Here is a 19,873-nt window from a genome sequence, read left to right on the forward strand (position 1 = left end):
ATGATTTTCTGTATACTTTTTGTCTGTTTTGCTTCAATAAAAAACTATTTTTGAAAGTTTTTATTTACTTTTTGTTGGTTTCTATTATTTACATTAAATTCTCTTGTTTTGTTACTAAATCTTCTGCATTTATTAGTCATTTAACAAAGCTATTGTACTTCAAACCTAAAAAAAAATTGTTTTTCAAACCCTAATTTTGTATTTTACATCAGATATCTTAAAAAACTACTGTTGTTACAGTTCTGGGACTTGTTGTAACCTATTTCCTAACTCAAATTACATTAGAAACGACCAGTTTTCTCCTTAATTTAGGACCAAAAAATTACAGTAAGGGTTCTTTTTATTAGAACTACAATTCATGTAAAATCTTTCACTAGCCTTAACTTGAAAACAAGTATTTCCAGACCTATGTTTATATAAATGTTTTTCATTATTTTCACCAGCAGAACATTTCCTGAAAGTCTCCGTGTGGGATGCTCTGTATAATAATTATATATAACAAATAATTATTAATCATTAGTAATTATTACATATAATATAACAAGAGCTGTGTAAGGTATTGTATGACTTGACTGCTATAGCTGACAAAATTATGCAATTCTTTGTCAGTATATGTGATTTACTAATCATATCACTTTTTATCTTACAATTAGTTGTATATTCTGTAATGCTTTTCCAAAAAAGGTCTTAACATAGTTTGGACCCTGGTTTTCCTTGATCCATGCAGGCAAATACCGAAGCGATTTTTTTATCAGCAGGGTCATTATCCATTCCTAACAATCTATGTAATCTATTATTAAACATTGAAGAGTTGGAAACATTGAATTGGTTTTTTAGACAAAAAAATTCCTTTCAGCATGCCAGAAGGCATCCTGAAAGTAGATATCATTGGTGGTAAGTAAGGGATAAAAAAGATTTCCACCTTAAAGTTAAGGAAAACTTCAAATTTACTTAATATGAAAATGGTTGCATGTAAAAAAAGTTTCACATGTTTAGCATACAAGTCCATCTTTTTACAATTCCAGCAACATTTTGGTAAACCCTTGCCTTAAGGGTTGGTCATATCAAAAATTGTTTCAGAAAAAAGTTTTAGGCAATATTTAGAGGATTAACGACTTCATAAAACAGATTCAATACTGTGCTTATTAAGGGAGATTTTTTTTTCTTTGAAACCCCATTTTTTCCACTCCCTGGGCCAATGGTTGGTGATATCAAAAAACTTTACTTAGATAAGTTTTAGGCCCTTATGCAAAGAACAGTAGGAACTTTAAACGAATCTGATATTTTACTTAAATGGTCCAATTTTTCCCATTAACAAACTCAACTGAGATTTTGGGTCATTATATTTTAGGTACCAATTTGAAAGCGATTGGCCCAAAATTACAGCAGTTATTGTATCCAGAACAAAGTGAAATATATATACAGGGTGTCCCATATAAAACGCAACCCATCAATCACTCATCCATGAAATTTCAAAAGTCAAGCTTACTCCCCTACTCGTTACTGAAATGGACTCGACCAACATCTGAACATCACGGCGACGCAGTAGAACACTACCGGTAGTAACAACAATGCAATCATAACGTTCAGTGTAATGTTAGAGACAAGATGGTGTTTTCGCTAGATGAACGTGTTTTCATTGTTGAGTCGTACTTCAGTGGTTGTTCATTGTTTCGCCATAAGTACCCAGATAAACCAGCTCCTAACAAAACATCAGTATTAAGGTTAGTCACAAAATTTAGAGAGACCGGTTCTGTTAATAACAAGGAACACAAAAGATCTGCATCAGTGTTGAATACAGATACAGTCACTGAAATCAAAGACCGATTACTCGCCTCGCCAAATAAATCGATCAGACGTTTCTCTGCTGAAATTAATTTGTCTAAATCAACTGTTCATTGGGCGACCAAACGATTACAATTACGACCTTATCGCGTTGAAACGATTCATCAGCTTCTTGAGTTCGACTAAGAAAAACGGCTACAATATTGTCAAAGGTTCCGTCGATTTCTAAGTGAGGGAATTAATGTTATGGATTCGCTATTTTTCACAGATGAAGCACGGTTTCATTTGGATGGCTACGTAAACAGCCAAAACAGTAGAATTTGGAGTGCTGAAAATCCCCACGTTTATCACGAAAAACAATTACACCCGCAGAAGTCGGGGGTGTGGTGCGCGATATCGAGGAAATAATCGGTCCTATTTTTTTCGAGTACACCATTAATGCAGAACGATATCATGATATTTTATTTCGGTTCATCGCACTCTTGGAAGAGGAAGAAAGACACTGCTGGATACAACATGACGGTGGGACATCGCACTACGAAGGTTCAACTTCTGATTTCGTTGAGGAATTGTTTGGTAATCGTGTTATCGGTCGAGGCTTGTGGCCACCAAAATCTTCAGATTTGACTGCAGCGGATTTTTTTCTACAGGGTTACCTCAAAGAAAAAGCCTACAGCAACAAACCACGAACACTTAAACAATTAAAAGTCAATATTGAACAAGCTGTATTAAATATCCGGCCACAAACTTTGAAAAAAATTGCAAGAAACGCTGTAAAAAGAATTGAAGCTTGTATTCAAGAAGATGGCGGCCGCTTCCAACATTTACTTTAAATGTAAGGTAATGGTTGGTAATAATAAAAATTACATTTACACATGCCTTTTTATTATTTCAATACCTACCAATATAAGGTTGGGTTGTGTTTTATATGGAACACCCTGTGTATATATATATATATATATATATATATATAACCTTTGAATTGACAGTGGTTTTGGGGTCTGGGGGACGTTAAACACAAAGATATGTTGAAATTTTCCAGAAGTAAAATACCATTACAATAGGTAGCTTTCTTATGAAATCTACCTAAAACCTTATACTTTAAAATTAATTACCTGAATATTAACAACAAATACCACAATAGATTTAAATAAGATTTCCATTTTGTTTTAGAAAATCAAAAAAAGGCCTTTAAGAACATCTAAAAAATATTATAGTAGTTAAATGATGGACAAAAAATAAACAATATAAAAAAAACCAAGATAAGAAAACTTCAAGTAAAAATAACAAACAGGTAAAAAAAACTTAAATATTTAACAAAAAACACTGAATATGGAGATGAAGCTTCTAACAAAATTGAATAAAATAAAAATTTAGTAAAGGTTCAGGCAGTATAATGAAAACTTTCAACAGTTTATCAATTTTTGCTACATTATCATCACCCATAAATAAAAAACAAAATTTATAAATTATACAACTATATGCACTAAAAATTAAATACAAGATCTGAAAAATATCAGACTCTGCCATGTCAATTTAAATAATATCAATCAATACAACAAACAGCTGTATCGATTGCATTATGAGTGAAAATTTTGGAATGTACTGATTAAAGTATATGCATTTAATTTTGTCTTAAACTTGGTGATATAAGGTTAGACATTGAAAAGGTGAAAAGGCTCTTTATAATTATGGGTGGTACGCACACATAAAAGCAGTATAATTGTTTTAAAGAATTAATAATTACTTCATAACAATGAATGATCTTGTAGTCAGTCCCTAAACCAGTAAATATACAGACAAAGTTTGGTGAATGTTAACGGCAGATTGTGTTGTAATTAATTCTGATTGATCTTTGCACTCCATGTCGCTACAAAATTTTGTAGACTCCTCACTTCTGATCAAAAGAAAATCAGCCTGCACAATGCATGTGACATACCGAATTGGAACAATGCTGACTCTAATTTTACAAAAAAAATCATAATTGCAGATGAGACTTTCTCTGAGAATCATATATTTATGATTATTAAAAAAAGAACAAGTAATCTCATTGGAAACCGCTTGTCCCCCAGGCTGAAGAAGGGATGACAATATAAAGATACATTAACATTTTCTTTTATCGCTTGGCAAAATTGTGATCATGAGTATGCTCCTGAACATTTTTTTCCTGGCCTAAGGTTTGATATTTGATCAGATCTCATACATTATACAAATTATTATTATATTATTTAAATTCAGAATTTTTTAAAAAGTCAATACCGACATATTAACTTCAAATTTGTCATTAACTTTAAAACGAAGTTCAAGAATAAATTAAAACATTTTTAATATCAGAATAACATCAGCTACATATCATTAAAATATAACAATCCAAAACTAAGCAGCGATAATAAAAAAAAGGAAAAATTTTCAAATTGTTAATGTAAACATTATAATTCTTCATTAAAATCTTCTATTTAAATTATCTGGAAAAAAGTTACAATGGGACCCCTAAAGGAACTTCCTCTATAAAATCAAAATAAGAACCCTTTAAATCTGATCATTAAATGAACAGGATAAAAAATATTGAGTTAACAATTTTCTTATTTTTATACGTAGTCTGTTAAAAATGCATACACAATTCTGTGTAATAACTTAAATTTAAGCATCAATATGTCATAATGTGCCTAGAAGCGAGTAATGGCAGTTACATGCACTCTGATGTTTAACTGTTAAACGATAGTTATTTAGAAGAAATCCACAAGCATTCTGTTTTGAAGTAGTATAATCTTCAATCAGTATAAAAAACTAGAGAAAATAAAACCGAACGATAAAAACTTTTGTTAAAAAATTGATATATTATACTTATATAAAATATTGACATTACATAAAAATATAAGTAAAGTAAATACAAGTAATATAAAAATAAATAATTAAAATATTTTTATATTTTACTCTATATAATAATTATAAATTAACCAAACGTACATTTCATTTTTAAAAAAAATACAAAAATCATTAACATTTGTTTATAATAAACATAATATCTTAACACCTACATCCTTTTTAATTATTATTTTTAAAAATGAAAAAAAAAAATTACTAATTTCTGTGAAACAATTATCAAGATATCATTATATAACAGATATTTACAATAAACATATTTAATATAAAATAAATTAAAAACAATCTTTTAGAAAAATTTATTCTATTTTAATGCTAACATTTATTCCAAGTAATAACTTTGCTTATAGATGGATCAAACCCGTTACTTATAAGTGAATTAGTTAATTTAAGTCTAAGAAAAGGTGACAACTCTCTTGAACGAGTCACTGCAGCTGTATACAAATGTACCAATTTTCCATGATGAAGACCACAATGTGTTACCAATATATGAGAATGTGGTGAACAATCAAACACAACAGCCTTTAAATGTCCTATGTAATAAATGCATAATATATTAATAATAAAAAACATATATAACATTAAATTAACAATATAAACTAATACATACTGCATATTCTGGTAGAAATAAATTCGCTAAAAGAAGGCATGAAACTTACAATAATGCGAGTTATCTTACAAAAAAGATCAGCTGTTGTGACCGTAAAAAAAGGATAAACATATTCATTTGTTGGTCTGAGAAAAAAAATTATTACAGGGAATAAAAATTAATTTATAGTAGGGTAGGGATAAAAAGCACTGGAGGTATCTCTTACTAGTAATTTTCTATTTTTAACAGATGCAGTTACATTTTTTATCTAGTTTTGAAATGATGCCTGTAAACTAAAAGATCCAAAAATAGTTAGGAAACAACAATTCAAAATATTATGAAATAGGTGAAGTAGAATCATACTGTTTTTTAAATATATCACACACACAAAAGCAAACAAACAAACAAACAGGTGAGGTGTAAATTTTATATAACCCTGAATTCATTAATCAACTGAAGTAGAAAATTTACTTTTAAGTTAGACACTAATTTTTGGGTGGGTTGGTAATGCTAGACCTTGTAGCAATAATCAATCACTGACATCCGTGACAGAATGGTAGTGCCTCCATCTTTCATCTGAAAGTCCCAGGTTTGAAACACAGTCAGGCATGGAATTTTTCATATGGTTCACAATTTCCATTTCATATTCCTAAGCATAAGCTTCAAGCTTACTTGGGGAATTATTAAAAAAAAAAAGTGTCTATTTTGTCTGTTAGTGGCAGGGTGTATTATAAAATGATTATCGTGCATTTTACGCAGTCTGAACGAGCAATAATTGAGATTTATTTTAAAACTGCAATTGTTTTTGATGTCCCAACAAGAATTTGCTGTAACTTTTCATCAATTAAATGTACTCATACGGTCAACAATTTTATATAGTCGCTTATTGTAGAGAAACTGGTAGTGTAGATGAATGAAAACTGTTCAGCCGGCCAAAAATGTTAAAAGAGGAATCTTTAGAACAAATCCATGCAACCTTCGAACAATCACCTCAAAGTTGATAAGAAACCTCAAATATCTGTATTTATCTCACCAGATTGGAATGTCAAATAGGAGTGCCTGCAAAACCACAAACAAATTCAAATTATTTCCATACCGTATTCATGCTGTGCAGGAATTGCAAGAACCTGATCATGGAAAAAGACAATTACTGCAAATTATTTATGCATTTTGCTTGCAACAGTACTGATTTTGGATAACATTTACTTAAGATGAGGCATGGTTTCATCCAAATGGCTATTTAAATAGCCAGAACATCCAATATTGGATTGCAGAGAACCCTCATGTTTTTTATGAAACTACATTTCATTTAGAAAAAGTTACAAATTTGCTATGTAATTTCTTGGAAGAGAATAGCAGCAGGTCCAACATTTTCACGGAAACAGTAACATTTGAACACTTCCAGTGGATATTATCTGACTTCATAAGAAGATGAATGCAATTTCTGGATACAACAAGACGATGCAAAATCTCACATAGCGGAATTAATACAAGTGCTATTATATGAATTTTTTGGGGAGAAATAATTTCTTGTGGTCTGTGTCCTCCTAGGTTGCCAGGAACTATAGCTGCAAATGAGAACATTTTTGACATTTATTTAAAGTTTAATTTTGTCGTAACATTTGTTTTTAATAATTTAATAAAATTATATTTCTAATAATTTTATTAAAACAAAATTACTGTGAGTTATGAAATTATTTAAAACTTATTTCTTTCTAAAAATTTAAAAAAGTTTTTTCATATAATTGTTTCTATGTACTCTCTTCTCCACATGGGTAGCATAACTTTTCATTCATCTAAATATATATATATATTCAGGGTGATTCAGGAGCAAAAATAAATAATTTGGGATCTGATTCTAGAGCTTGAAGTAAGGAAAAAAACATACGAACATATGTTCAAAAACACTTTGTTAACGAAAAGGTTTATATGATTTCAGTTTCCCCTGTGAATGAGGTTATCCTAAAATTTTTAAGGTGTTATATAAGTGGTAAACTTGATAGTCTATGTTTTTTGACCGGAAAGATTGAATAATACAGGCCCCACAATTGTATTTCCCGTAGTTTTCAATGTAAAACAGAAAAATTCAATGATGAATAACACTTTTTTTTAGGTTTGAAGTCAATAATTTTGTTAACTGAGTAATAAATGCATAAATCTTATTATCAAAACTTGATGTACCAGAGTTAATAATCTACTGTAGCAGTCCAGTCACCTAGCCACCTTCCTCAAAGAGTTTGTTTAACAGAATTAATAAAATCATTAGAAGTAGCAAGAGTGGTAAAAGAAGGTTGGCTACATGCGTCTTTAGCAGTGGAATCTGCACGTTCATTACCTGAAATTCCTATGTGGCTAGGGATCCAACAGAAAGTCTTTGTGTACTGTGATGGTTCAACTCAGCGATTGCAATATGAATTTTTGTGACTGTAGGATGTCTAGAACACAATCTATAGCTATTTTAGAGGTATTTTGGGTTAATGATATTCAAAAAGCCTCATTGATGGCATAAAGTTCAACATTGTAGCCACTAACATATAGGTTCTGTCATTTACAACAAAAGTGCAACCAACGGTATCATTCTGTTTCCACCTATCTGTGTATACTACTGTGTCTGGGTTGTTTTGGATAGAAGTTGGTAAAACATTTCCTCAAAGATGATAGGAGTTGATCTATTATGTATGATGAGGTCATAATTAAAATTTATGGGGTCGAGTTTCAATGTAGGATATGAACAGGGTTAATTTGAGAAAATATGTGAGTCAAAATTTACAAGGTACAGTAAGCATTGGGTACGAACCTCCACTGGTGCTGTATATGATGGATGGTCTTCATACCAGTGTAAATGAGAGTTTGCGAGGACTGCTTTAAAAACCAGGTGATTTGGTTCCTTTAAGACAGGTAGAGTAAGATGCTGACAGCTGGTCCCATCTATCCCAAAGTGATGGCTCACCACAATCAACAAGTATGCTTGCGACAGTACTTGATCTAAAGGCACCTGTAGCAAGATGAAGAAAAGCGTGCCGTGTGGTGTACAGCATCCAGCATCTGAAGCATGGTATGACATGCTAAAGAGTAGGTGACATGACCTGATGGGACTAAACTAAATGTAATAAGAAATTTAATATACATGATCAGTCGGCTCCCCACCTGGAGTTGCTGAGGACTCATAGTATATCTAGATATTTAAACATCGCTTTTAACTGTTTTATTTGTTTACCCCATGTAAAACAACTATCAGGGTGCAAATGCAAACTTAAAAATTTAACAGCAGAAGAAATAGCAATTGGCTCTCTGTTGAAGACTTGTGGAATAAAATGGTCCATATGTGAAAAAAGACTACACATTTTTTCTTTCTCAGGTGAGAACACGAAGCTGGTGACCTTGGACCATGCTTCACGGTGAGATACAGTATTCTGTAGTAATCTCTCTGCTGTGGCTGTTGAACGGGTTGTGATATATATATATATATATATAGCAAAATCATCAGCAAATAGAGAACATGAAACAGGTGGCTGTACACATTTAGCAATACTGTTGATGATTATAGTAAACAAGGTTACTTAATACAGGTTAGTTAACAAAGTTACTTAATACACTTCCTTGAAGCACTTCATTCTCAAAGGTGACACTACTTGACACATAATCTCAGACATGAACATTGAAAGTTCCATCATTTAAGAAACCCCTAATAAAGGCAAGCATATTGCCCACAACTCCCCATTCTTTAAGAGTGTTTAGAATACCACATCACCAAGCCGTGTTGATCATCATCAAGCCATGTTATCATTGTACGCCCTCCTGATGTCAAAGAAAATAGCAGTGAGTTGCTGGTGAATCAGGAAAGCAATTTGGAAAGTTATTTACAGTGATACCAGATGGTCAATTGAAGATTGTCCTTGGCGGAAACCACGTTGTTCTGGAGATATCAGGGCATGTTTCTCTAAATGCCATGTAAGCCTGCGGTTCATTCTCTCCCTTGCATTCTCTCCCATCACTTTGCAAAAGTATAAAATGTTTGTCAAGGAGATAGGACAGTAGTATGAGGGTATGTTTTATTTTTAACAGGTTTAACTATTGGTACGACAATGGCTTCTGATGGGTAGAAACACTTGCAAGCAGAACAACACATTATAAATGTGAAATACATGGTTAGTGCCAAATTGGGAGGGTTTAAGAACATACTGGGGCAAATTTTGTCAGGTCAAGGGAAAGGTGTTATGTGAGTTTTTTAATGCATGCGACAATTCGCTGAATGTAAAGGAAGCATTTAATTCAGTGATCGAATCACTAACTTTTAATAGTAATATTTCCATCTGTATCTTATAATTCTGGAATTCATTAGAATATGATGAAGTTAGGGACAATGAACTAAAACAATCTACCAGGTTAGTTGCGACTGACGTAAAAAAGATTAGTTAAGATGACGTAAAAAGTTCTCCTTCATGAATAAGTCTGGGGATACTGTTTCTGAGACCTGCAAATTGCATAAAGCTTCTTTCACACATAAGACATGGGAGTAGTGTGTGACATGATATCTACTTAATTCCTCCATACAAATTCAGATGTTCATTTGTAGGTCTACGGTTAAATTTACCCAGTGCCTGCCATTGTTTCCTATTTGGGCTTTGCCAATCATTATTCCACCAGGGAATGGAGCAACATCTTAGGTTTTCAGTTGTTTGTGGAATGTATCTACTAGCATTTTTGGGTACCAGGAAGGTAAAAGGGATAAATTGATGAAGGACAACAGCACTAACATCATACTATGATGGAAGGCTTTACAGTAACTATTCCAATCTGCTCTTTCAACAATCCATCTTTGTGGTCTTCTGTTTACCACATAGTTGGCACCAAAAGCAATAATAATTGGTTTATAGTCATTGATTTAAAAGTAGTCACAAACAGACTAAGTTAAGTATTACTTGCCAACCCACTGGGGTGGTCTAGTGGTGAATGCATCTTCCCAAATCAGCTGATTTGGAAGTCGAGAGTTCCAGCATTCAAGTCCTAGTAAAGGCAGTTACTTTTATACGTTTTTGAATACTAGATCATGGATACTGGTGTTCTTTGGTAATTGGGCTTCAATTAACCACACATATCAGGAATGGTCGAACTGAGACTGTACAAGACTACACTTCATTTACACCCATACATATCATCCTCATTTATCCTCTGAAGTAATATCTGAACGGTAATTCCCGGAGGCTAAACAGGAAAAGAAAGAAGTATTACTTTTTGGTTATAATTATGATTCTAACAGAGAAGGATGCAATCTTTTGAAGAATTATCATTTATTGTAAAGCAGATCCTGTTTAGCTTATTATATAGTCTGATGAAACATGCTTCAAATGGCCTAGTAAACTGTCTTAATTATGTTTAATTTTTTCAGAGAAGGAACTTAATGTACATGGGGTTTATGTTTGGTGTGGGATCAAAAAATAAAGGGTGTTGAGACCTTACATTCGAGTATAAAGTATATTCTTTGAAGACTTCCTCTGCATATATTAAATATACATTTTTTTTATTAACTATTTTCTTATTAGTAACTGACATTTAATTCAAATGATACATAAAAAATAAACAATTAACCACCATTTTCAAAATATTAGGTTACTATGCATGATTAGCCCACTGCAAACCTAATACATATTTAATTACAGTGATTTGACTGCACTAAATACTACATTGGACAGACTGAATACACATTCTCCACAATTTGACATACAACAAAAGCTAACACTCAACAACAGAAACAACCTTTTCAACTCACCAAATTGAAACAGAATACTAAGATATTTAACAACTTGTTCAAACCATCTGAAATGTATGAATCCACTAGATTTAACAACATTTGATATATTACTCACAACAAAAGCAACATGAATTAAGAATATTACTTGACTACAATGTGAAGGAGTTTCTTATTAACGGGTTCCATTAAAACAGTAAACTGGTAACTCCTCGGATTAAAGAATCAGAATAATTATTTACAAAAAGATATATTTTTGAAGAACTATTTCCATTTAATCTGAAAATGAATAATTAATATTCTGAAAAATTAAATAAAGATTGTATGGACGTAGCAATTTTTTCAATAAATATATAATGGCTTTATTTTTCTTGGTACAAGTATTTCACAAAATATGTACGAGAGACTTTTAACAGTACATATGAAGTAATTATTGAAAGCAGTTTCTTTAATTAAATTTATCCATATTTTTTTATTGTCCAATTGGATAATGAAAATTTTGGTCGACTAATTTCCTGATTATGTATTATAAAGGTAAATATTTTTAAGTAAATCAAATAAAGAAAAATAAAACAAATGAAGAAAGTAAACTAAAAAAAAATAATTAAAAAAAGACTATCTAGACAACTAAAGTAATGGAAGTAAACAAAGAGGATTTAATGATAAAGATGAGTGAAGGAAGAATAGAAAAGGTAAACAATTACAGCTATCTGGTGACTATGGTGACAGAAGAAAGGACGAGTGCAATGGAAGTAAAAGGAAAGATAGCAATAATAAAAGAAGCCTTCAGTAAAAAGAGAAAATCACTATTCGTATGTACTAAAAGTTTGGACTTCGTGTAACAAAGAGATTAGCCAAATCCTACGAACATAGTTCTTGTTGTATAAAAGTGAAGCATGAACAAAGAGGAAGAGGGACTTGAGACTGAGGTTTAAATATGGATTAGGATGGAAAAAGTGAGCTGATAAAGTACGGAATGAGGAAGTAATGTATAGAATTAACGAAGAAAGAGAGCACTTATATGGTAATTATAAGAAGCAAAAAGAAAACCAGTTAGAACATGCGGTTAGAGGGAGTGGAATCTTGATAACTGCATTGGAATGATCAGTAGAAGCAGAAACAAAGGAAGAAAGAAAACTGAAGTTAATAGATGAGATGAAGAATGGAAACTACAAGAGGATAAAAAACGCTCGGAAAGAAATAAATGGAGACTTCAAGAGATGGAAAAATAGCTTACATTACAAAAGCAGGGTAGGTAGGTAATTATTGAATATGATACAATTATAATAAGGAGAAAATTTGGCCTAACAACAAACAACCAAAAATTAAAATAAGAAAAAAGTAGTCCTTACCACCCAACGGCGTATGAACAGCCCAAACTCCTGAACTAACTACTGTAGTCGGGAATTCTAGAAGAGCACTCGGTTCATTAAATGTATCGTATGATTCTATAGACCACATTTGCCGGACAACTGAAGCATTATAACGAGATAATTCACCAGTAACACAAATACCCGTTTCAACAAAATCTTCATACGTTGAATCTAGTACCAGCAGTGATAAATGCCATATTCCCAGTAACTGTAAGAAAAATAAGCTAGAACAATGCAAAACATATAACAAAGGCTTTAAATCTATCTGCTTCACAGCTGAATATTTTACTTGTTACTGCCAGATGGACAAGAAGAATAATAACATGAAATATTTTCTACCATGAGAAATTTCTGAAGAACGAGTTCTACTGACATTTCCAGATAGTAGTTTAAGTTTAATTAAGTTTGGGTAAGCTACTAGCAGCAAATATAGGTTTCAATAAGAATACTCCATATAATGTTATTTAATTTCTGATTCCTGTGTTATCATGTACACAAAGTATTTCAGTTATGAATATGTGCCAGTAATAAACTTTTTGTAAGTCAAAATAATAATATTATAAAATCATATATTTAACTACATATGCCTTAGAGTATGTTTAGGTATTTTGTTATTAAGAAATTAATTGAAAATATTTATGCCGCACTGTATGACATTTATGCAAAAATAAAATTATATTTCTAATAATTTTGCACCATACTTTTTTCTATTCTTTTATCTACGCTAAGAAGGCTTTCATAGTAATCACTACTCTATTGCATTAATTATAAATTAATTACAAATATTAAAAATCATTATCTTGAAAATAAGAGATGTATATGATTTTATCCAGTCATTTGAGAAATCTGATTACCTACTCATAACAAAATATTAATAGTTAAAAAGAATTACTTATAAACATTTTTATTTTTTTATTTTATTCTAATTGTTTTTAGTAGAGTTCAAGCAGACACACAACATATGAATCAGGAGTTATTGAATATATTGCCAATTAACAAGTTTATTAATATCAGTATGATTATAAAATTATAGTTTCCCTTTTATTTATTGATAATACATAAATCATAATAAAAAATTATAAAATAAAACAACTTTTGTTTTATATTTTGTTCTAGCATAATTGACACACAATTAAAACAATCTACGATTGTTTTAATGGCAATTACTCCAATTCGAGAAAAGGATAATTACCAAACATAATTACATAATACGACCTTTACAAAATACTTAAATTTACAACATCATCTGACCTAATTTGTTTCTCACATTAGTGAATTAATGGATTAAATTAATACTTAGTAATTCTTAGTAATACTAAGTAATTCTTCAATTTTTATTTTACTGACACATGTAACTGAAAATAATATGGTTTTTAGATTACAAAACGTATGTTATATCTCAAGGAAAAATAAAAAAATCGATTAGAAATCTACAGACGTTTTTGATGAATAGTCAACATCAGTCAATACATAACTATTTTTGGTTACACTTAACTATTTTTCAAGATTTAATCGATTACAAATTTTATTTCTTAACTTTATATATTTAAAATGCTTATTCTACAATTGTCAAATAATATTGTATATATAATTGTACGGCAAAAAAGAGATAGGGGAGATGCTGTAGGGATAAATAAATGCAAAACTTCTAGGGAAAATATAGAATTTATTGCTTTTTTTAATTAAGAGTTAAGATAACAGATTGTGTGAACCCATTCCTAAGGAGTTAATATAAATAATGCATATAATACAGCACAATAACATGTATGATAGACAAATACACAAAAACTTACTTCATCGATATTAACTCCAGTTGACTGTGGCTTTACATTTGGACATGGTTTCATGACTTGTGAACCGAGGTAAAAACTATTATAACAATTAATATTGATTAAAAATATTAAAAATGATATATATATTAACATAATAGAATTATGATGTTATTATTTATAAGAATAAAAATAATATAAATCACTGTAAATGATATTAAACGATTTTCAATTAACACATAAGCATATAAATGAATAACATAAATTGCAATACGCATAAAACTTAATTATAATATTATACTCAACAGCATAATTTAAAATAATTACAATTTTATGTAAAAAAAAAATATAACAAGATATAAGTAGGAAAGGGAATATAAAATAAAAAAGACTACAGATAAAAATAAAAAAAGGAGGGCAAAAGGTCAATGACCTGAGAAAAATAATATAAAACAGAAAAAAAGAAACAGGAAGAAAGAGAAATCCAGAGCAAAGAAGAGGATGTGTTTGACATACATACAAAATTTCCAGGAAGATCTACTATCAATTTCATTCTAAATCAAACATTTATATATATGTTCGTATGACAGACAGGGTGATGAAATATCTTCCTTTAAAAAAGTTTAATACTGCCTACATCTTTTTTCCAATTAAATATTGATAGCTAAACTTTACATTGCTGAACAAACTTTATCGCTGCTTTAAATACTAATAACTCATAACGTATACTTTATTGTCAGCAATAATGCGACATATAATAATCATCAGTTTACTTTATGTGAAAATAATAATACAAAAAATACTAATAATAAATAAAACAAAAATAATACATAATTTTAATAAAAAAAAAAAAAAAACTTAAAATTAAAGGTGGTTTGTAGCAGTTAAAAAATAATTAGTTATACAACTATTCTGTTTTTAGTGTAATCATTTTAATTTATAAATTTATTTTACCTGTAAATTATTATTATTAATTCATTGAACAGTTGACTATTCATTTTTTATTGAATATAATAAATTAACCTATTCAATAACACTGAAAAATTAGAATTAGGTTCATATAACGGAGGGAAGGCGTGTTGTTGAAAAATTAATTTTACTTATTAACTAAATAGGAGGTGGTGAAGTTTATTTACAATATTTATTCTGCTGTTATAATACAATTTAATAACGCATATGGGCAATATACTGTATTGAATAAAATAATACTGCACACTGCAGCATGCTCTATCATCTGCCAGGATCAATGGTGGTGTGCCAACTACCAAGCAAGTGCTTGCTCAGTTTCTCTGAGCTCTCGGAGGTGAAGGACGATTTCGTAAACTTCTGTTTCGTCTCTTGTACAAGTCACGATGCAGCACTCACTGGAACAAAGGTATGCGATCAAGTTTTGTGTGAAAATCGGCAAGTCTGCAACGATTCAACAGGCCTTCGAGGATGAGTGCTCATAACAAAGACAAGTCTACAGATGGCACAAGACATTTTTGGAAGGCTGTAAAGAGGTTGATGACAAAGCTCGTAATGGTTACCTGTCAACCTCCTCAAACGTGACTCGTGTGAAAGAACTTTTGCAAACAAACTATCGAATGAGTGTTCATTTAATGGCCAACATGTTACATATTTCAAAAACTACCATCCATCAGATTGTGACCAAGGATTTGCACATGAGAAAAGTGTGCGCAAAGCTTGTCCCATGAATTTTGACCAAAAATCTCACCAAGTAGAAATTTGTCAAGACATTTTGGAAATGTGTGAAAATGATCCTCACTTTTTGGACAATGTTATCGTGGATGATGAAATGTGGCTATTCCAGTATGACCCCAAGATGAAGAGGCAAAGTGCTGAGTAGCACATTGGGGACCCTTTGCCCCTAGAAGACTCGAATGAGCAAATCAAAGACAAGACCATGCTCATTGTGTTTTTTAACATCAGGGTGATCATCCACCGTGAGATTGTATCTCCTGGGACAACTGTTAACTCTAAATTTTAGGTAGAAGTCATTTTTTTTATAATTGTAGACCTGGTGGCATTACTTTCCGGACAGACCGTGTATAACGAGTGAACATAAATTATTCAGTGTATTTTAGGGGGTTAATAAAAATGAACAAAGCATCGCAGCACGTGTACCTACACTACGCAACTAAAACAGTGTAGGTACTAGAGTTACTGTGACCTTGAATGAACAGACCAGCGTGATGTAACAACAGGAGGATCGTCAGTTGATTAATATTTATCATGCAAGAGAAAGAATGTGCGCGCGTATTATGGTTTCATGAAAGTGGATCTGTTGGTAGAAATCTTTGATTACAGTATGGCAGTAGATCCTCTAAATAAAAACTGTAGTAAACTTTGGTATCATCAGCAATTCAAAGATACAGGTAGTATAATACAATAAAGGTATTGGCAGACCTCCCCCATCTCCGAGAAAGTTGTGCATCAGCTAAGAGACTTTCACAGAAGTGAGAGTTTAGAACTTGTAATACCGCAACTTGACAGCCCAAAAATTAAAATTTGGTGTGTGTTGACTGCTTATGAAGTGATTGGACCATTTTTCTTCACCGAGCCAATGGTTACTAGCGTTAGCTATATTGACATGTTACAGGATTATGCAGTAACACAAATTGAACATCAGCAACCCAATGTTTACTTCCAACAAGATGATACACCACCAACTGGAGTTTACATGCTAGTTATTACCTACATGAACGATTTCCCCAACATTGGGTTGGCTGTGATAGACCGATTCCCTGGATACTTTGATCTCCTGACGTTGCAAACCATTAATTTATTTTTGGGGGTTTTGTCAAAGACAAGATGTACACTATAGATTTCATAAAGAAATTGTTGTAAGTTTCATTTGCTTTAATTCTTATTCACCTGAAATCTTTTATTACAGTCTAATGTACGGACCGAAAAAGAAATTCACATCAGCCATAAAAAATCCTCAACCAGATAAAGATAATGAACTGGCTCTTCAGGTCCTAGATGGCAGGGTTAGAACCGCATCTACACATTGGATAACGAGAAAGTTGTAGATGATTCACAAAAAGGGGTGGGTACCTAACAAATAGATAACTATCTTCCCCAGAATCCTTCAAAAAAGTTGAAGTGAAAGAGAAGTGGATTACATTTTTTTCATACTTTTTTTTAAGATTAATTCACTACATAAGTTTCAAAGCTTGTGAAAAAAATATGAAATGGAAATTTTGTAGCGTGTTAAAAATGCCATGCCTGACTGGGATTCAAACCTTTATTTTTGTAAAAAGTATTCTGGGCAAGCCGTTATCACCAAATGGTAATCCACCCTGGGGCAAGTTCTTTGCACACGTCTGCCAAAAACATCACTGTGAGGCAGTATAATGAAACTAAAGTTCGTCATAATAGTCAAATGGTTATCTCCCCCTGAGGCAGCTGCTTGTCATCACCACTTTCCTCTATTCCAGCTAAACCTTAGATTTCTAATAGACAATCTTAAAGGAAATGGGAACTATTGTTTTCAGTCATATCTTTACTTTCTTACTTTTATCATCTACCACTTAACTGATCCTTTTCTTACAATACGACCAAGCCAGTAATAATAATAGTCTGAATTGCCGGTTATTTCTAACATCTAAATTGTTCTGATTAAGCTTTTACTATCGTTCTCTCCTGATCGCTTCATTATTCACTTTGTCTATCTAATTAAATTTATCTCCTTTATGTCCATGTCTCGTATTTATACAATTTCATGAGACGCTTATTCAAGCCTTAACTCCATTTTACTACATAATCTTTTGTTGAAATTAAATGACTCCTTAGCCAGCCAGTGCTATTTTTAATTCACTTTTATTTTTGAATTGTTAACATAATATCTTATATTACATACCTGTACATTGTTTATTGCTTAACTCTTCCTTCTTCTATGTAGACATTAATTAGCTTATCTCCCTCCAATTCTCATTACTATTTTTAATACAAACATTCATTCTCAAACCACACTCTGTCATACTGTCTTCTAATTTTGTTCATCTGCTTTTGTATCATGTGTTTCATCTTATAATATACCAGTCATCTGTGAATCTTATTTTCCTATCTACTACACTGAACCCTTCATCCTTTTTCAGATTATTTTTTTATCAGATCTTCAACATGCATAAATAAAGTTGGGTATAAGCAGCACCTTTGCCTCACTCCTCTTCCTAGTGCATACTATTATGTCTGCAAATCCTTTAATTTTAATTTTTTTCTGATTCAGACACAAACTTATTTTCAATTTTTCACATCTACTTTTTGGCTTTTTAATATGTCTATTAGTTTACTCCATTTGATATGGTCAAATGCCTTTTCAATACCTACAAAGTACACACATTCATTTATTTAATTCTTTCTATAAATTTTCACAATAATTATACCACTCTAAATCATATTGTTCTTTTGCGATTGCTTGTTCCATTTTTCTATTATGTCTTCTAGTCAAAAAATTAAAGAATCTGTTGATGTGAAATTAAACTAATTGTTCTGTGATCTTTAAATTTAATTAAACTATACATTTTTTGGATCGGTTAATAATATTTTAAGAAAGGATTTTGGTCACATACCCGATTGAGTAAACGCTGAAAATTTATATTTCATGAAAAGGATTGATAATTATTTAAATAAAAAACAACAGACATTGCTAACATCATTTATTAAGATAACTAGATAAAATAGTTCCTTCTTCACATTTCATTAAAACAGGCTGCGTCATTCATTTGTAACTCAATACAAACAGAACGGGCACTAATCAAGATGATAGGCACATCATCTTTGTTTATTTATAAACAAAGATAAATAAGTAAAGATGTTTAAGCAAAAGGACTTTTATTTAAGTTTATCATGGAATGCAAATATAGCAAGAAAATAAAATTCTTTTTAGCAATTACATTGGTGCAATAAAAGTTTCTAAGAAACTGTTGATGAATGAAGATTAGTTAATTTGATTTTAATAAAAATTGGCTTAACTGTTAAATTACATTATGCTCTTTGTTTAATTTTTACTGTTCATCCACTAACAGAATCACCTATATATCTACACCTAAATCCATTCCCAAAAGTTCAGTGAAAAAATTGGTAAAGAATAATTTAGTTTGGCAAACAATCATACATGCTACATCCCGATTAATATATACATATGATAAATATATACATACAGATACGTTGATTTATAAACAAAAAATATAATTTAAGAAGTTGTTACATCCATACTAATGTTAATACAATTATGTTCAATAAAATCATTAATTATAAAAAAAATATACAAAATTATTATTTATTAATGATCTTCTTAAAAGAAGCTTGTTCTGGCGGTGCAGTATCACTTTCTTCCTCTTCCTTAACGATAATAATTCTATTCAAACTATCTTCACAAGCGATACAAGATATACCAAGACCAAAAGCCATACCGGCCCAAGCTGGCAACATTCTCCTTTTGAAAAAAAACAATGATGCTAACGAACCGATTAAAAACCCAGTACCTGATTTAAAAATAGCATCTGTCACACAATTACTAAGTTGCGTTTCAAATTCTTGTTCCGGGTGCATCATGAATATTATTTTGTATAATGAAATGATTTTCAGCGTTAAGTAATGTCAAACAATTATTGATAAGTGTAAGAAAAAATATTTTTGTATTATAATTTTGTAAATAATATAAAGTAATTTTTTATTTGTATTGACATTACTAATGAATATAAAACTCTCAATGCTA

At 31.0% G+C, this 19,873-nt stretch overlaps 2 protein-coding genes across 6 annotated transcripts in view; both read right to left on the minus strand.

Annotated features, from left to right (window-relative positions):
• Window positions 1–12,450: 12,450 nt before the first annotated feature.
• The window catches only part of LOC142332971 (uncharacterized), an 84,430-nt gene continuing 77,007 nt past the window's right edge, over window positions 12,451–19,873 (minus strand). For 3 of the 5 annotated variants that reach the window (XR_012758462.1, XR_012758461.1, XR_012758463.1), the window contains exons 15-16: window positions 14,173–14,248; window positions 12,530–12,587 (exon numbers count right to left, since the gene is read on the minus strand). The gene's annotated coding sequence lies outside the window, so the exon portion shown is untranslated. Of the gene's footprint in view, window positions 12,604–14,172; window positions 14,249–19,873 lie in introns of all 5 variants that reach the window. The other 2 variants (XM_075379718.1, XM_075379719.1) reach the window with 2 other exon arrangements.
• On the minus strand, window positions 19,060–19,707 carry LOC142333360 (MICOS complex subunit MIC10-like). The gene has a single exon (XM_075380381.1). The coding sequence runs from the start codon at window positions 19,705–19,707 to the stop codon at window positions 19,432–19,434; it is 276 nt and encodes a 91-aa protein (XP_075236496.1). The 3' UTR covers window positions 19,060–19,431.

The sequence above is a fragment of the Lycorma delicatula genome, chromosome 12 (genome assembly GCF_047948215.1).
Source record: "Lycorma delicatula isolate Av1 chromosome 12, ASM4794821v1, whole genome shotgun sequence".
In the NCBI taxonomy this organism is placed as follows: Eukaryota; Metazoa; Arthropoda; class Insecta; order Hemiptera; family Fulgoridae; genus Lycorma; species Lycorma delicatula.

Excerpts from the sequence above, each read along its gene's own strand:
- LOC142333360 (XM_075380381.1), bottom strand. The coding sequence starts at position 19,707 with ATGCACCCGGAACAAGAATTTGAAACGCAACTTAGTAATTGTGTGACA.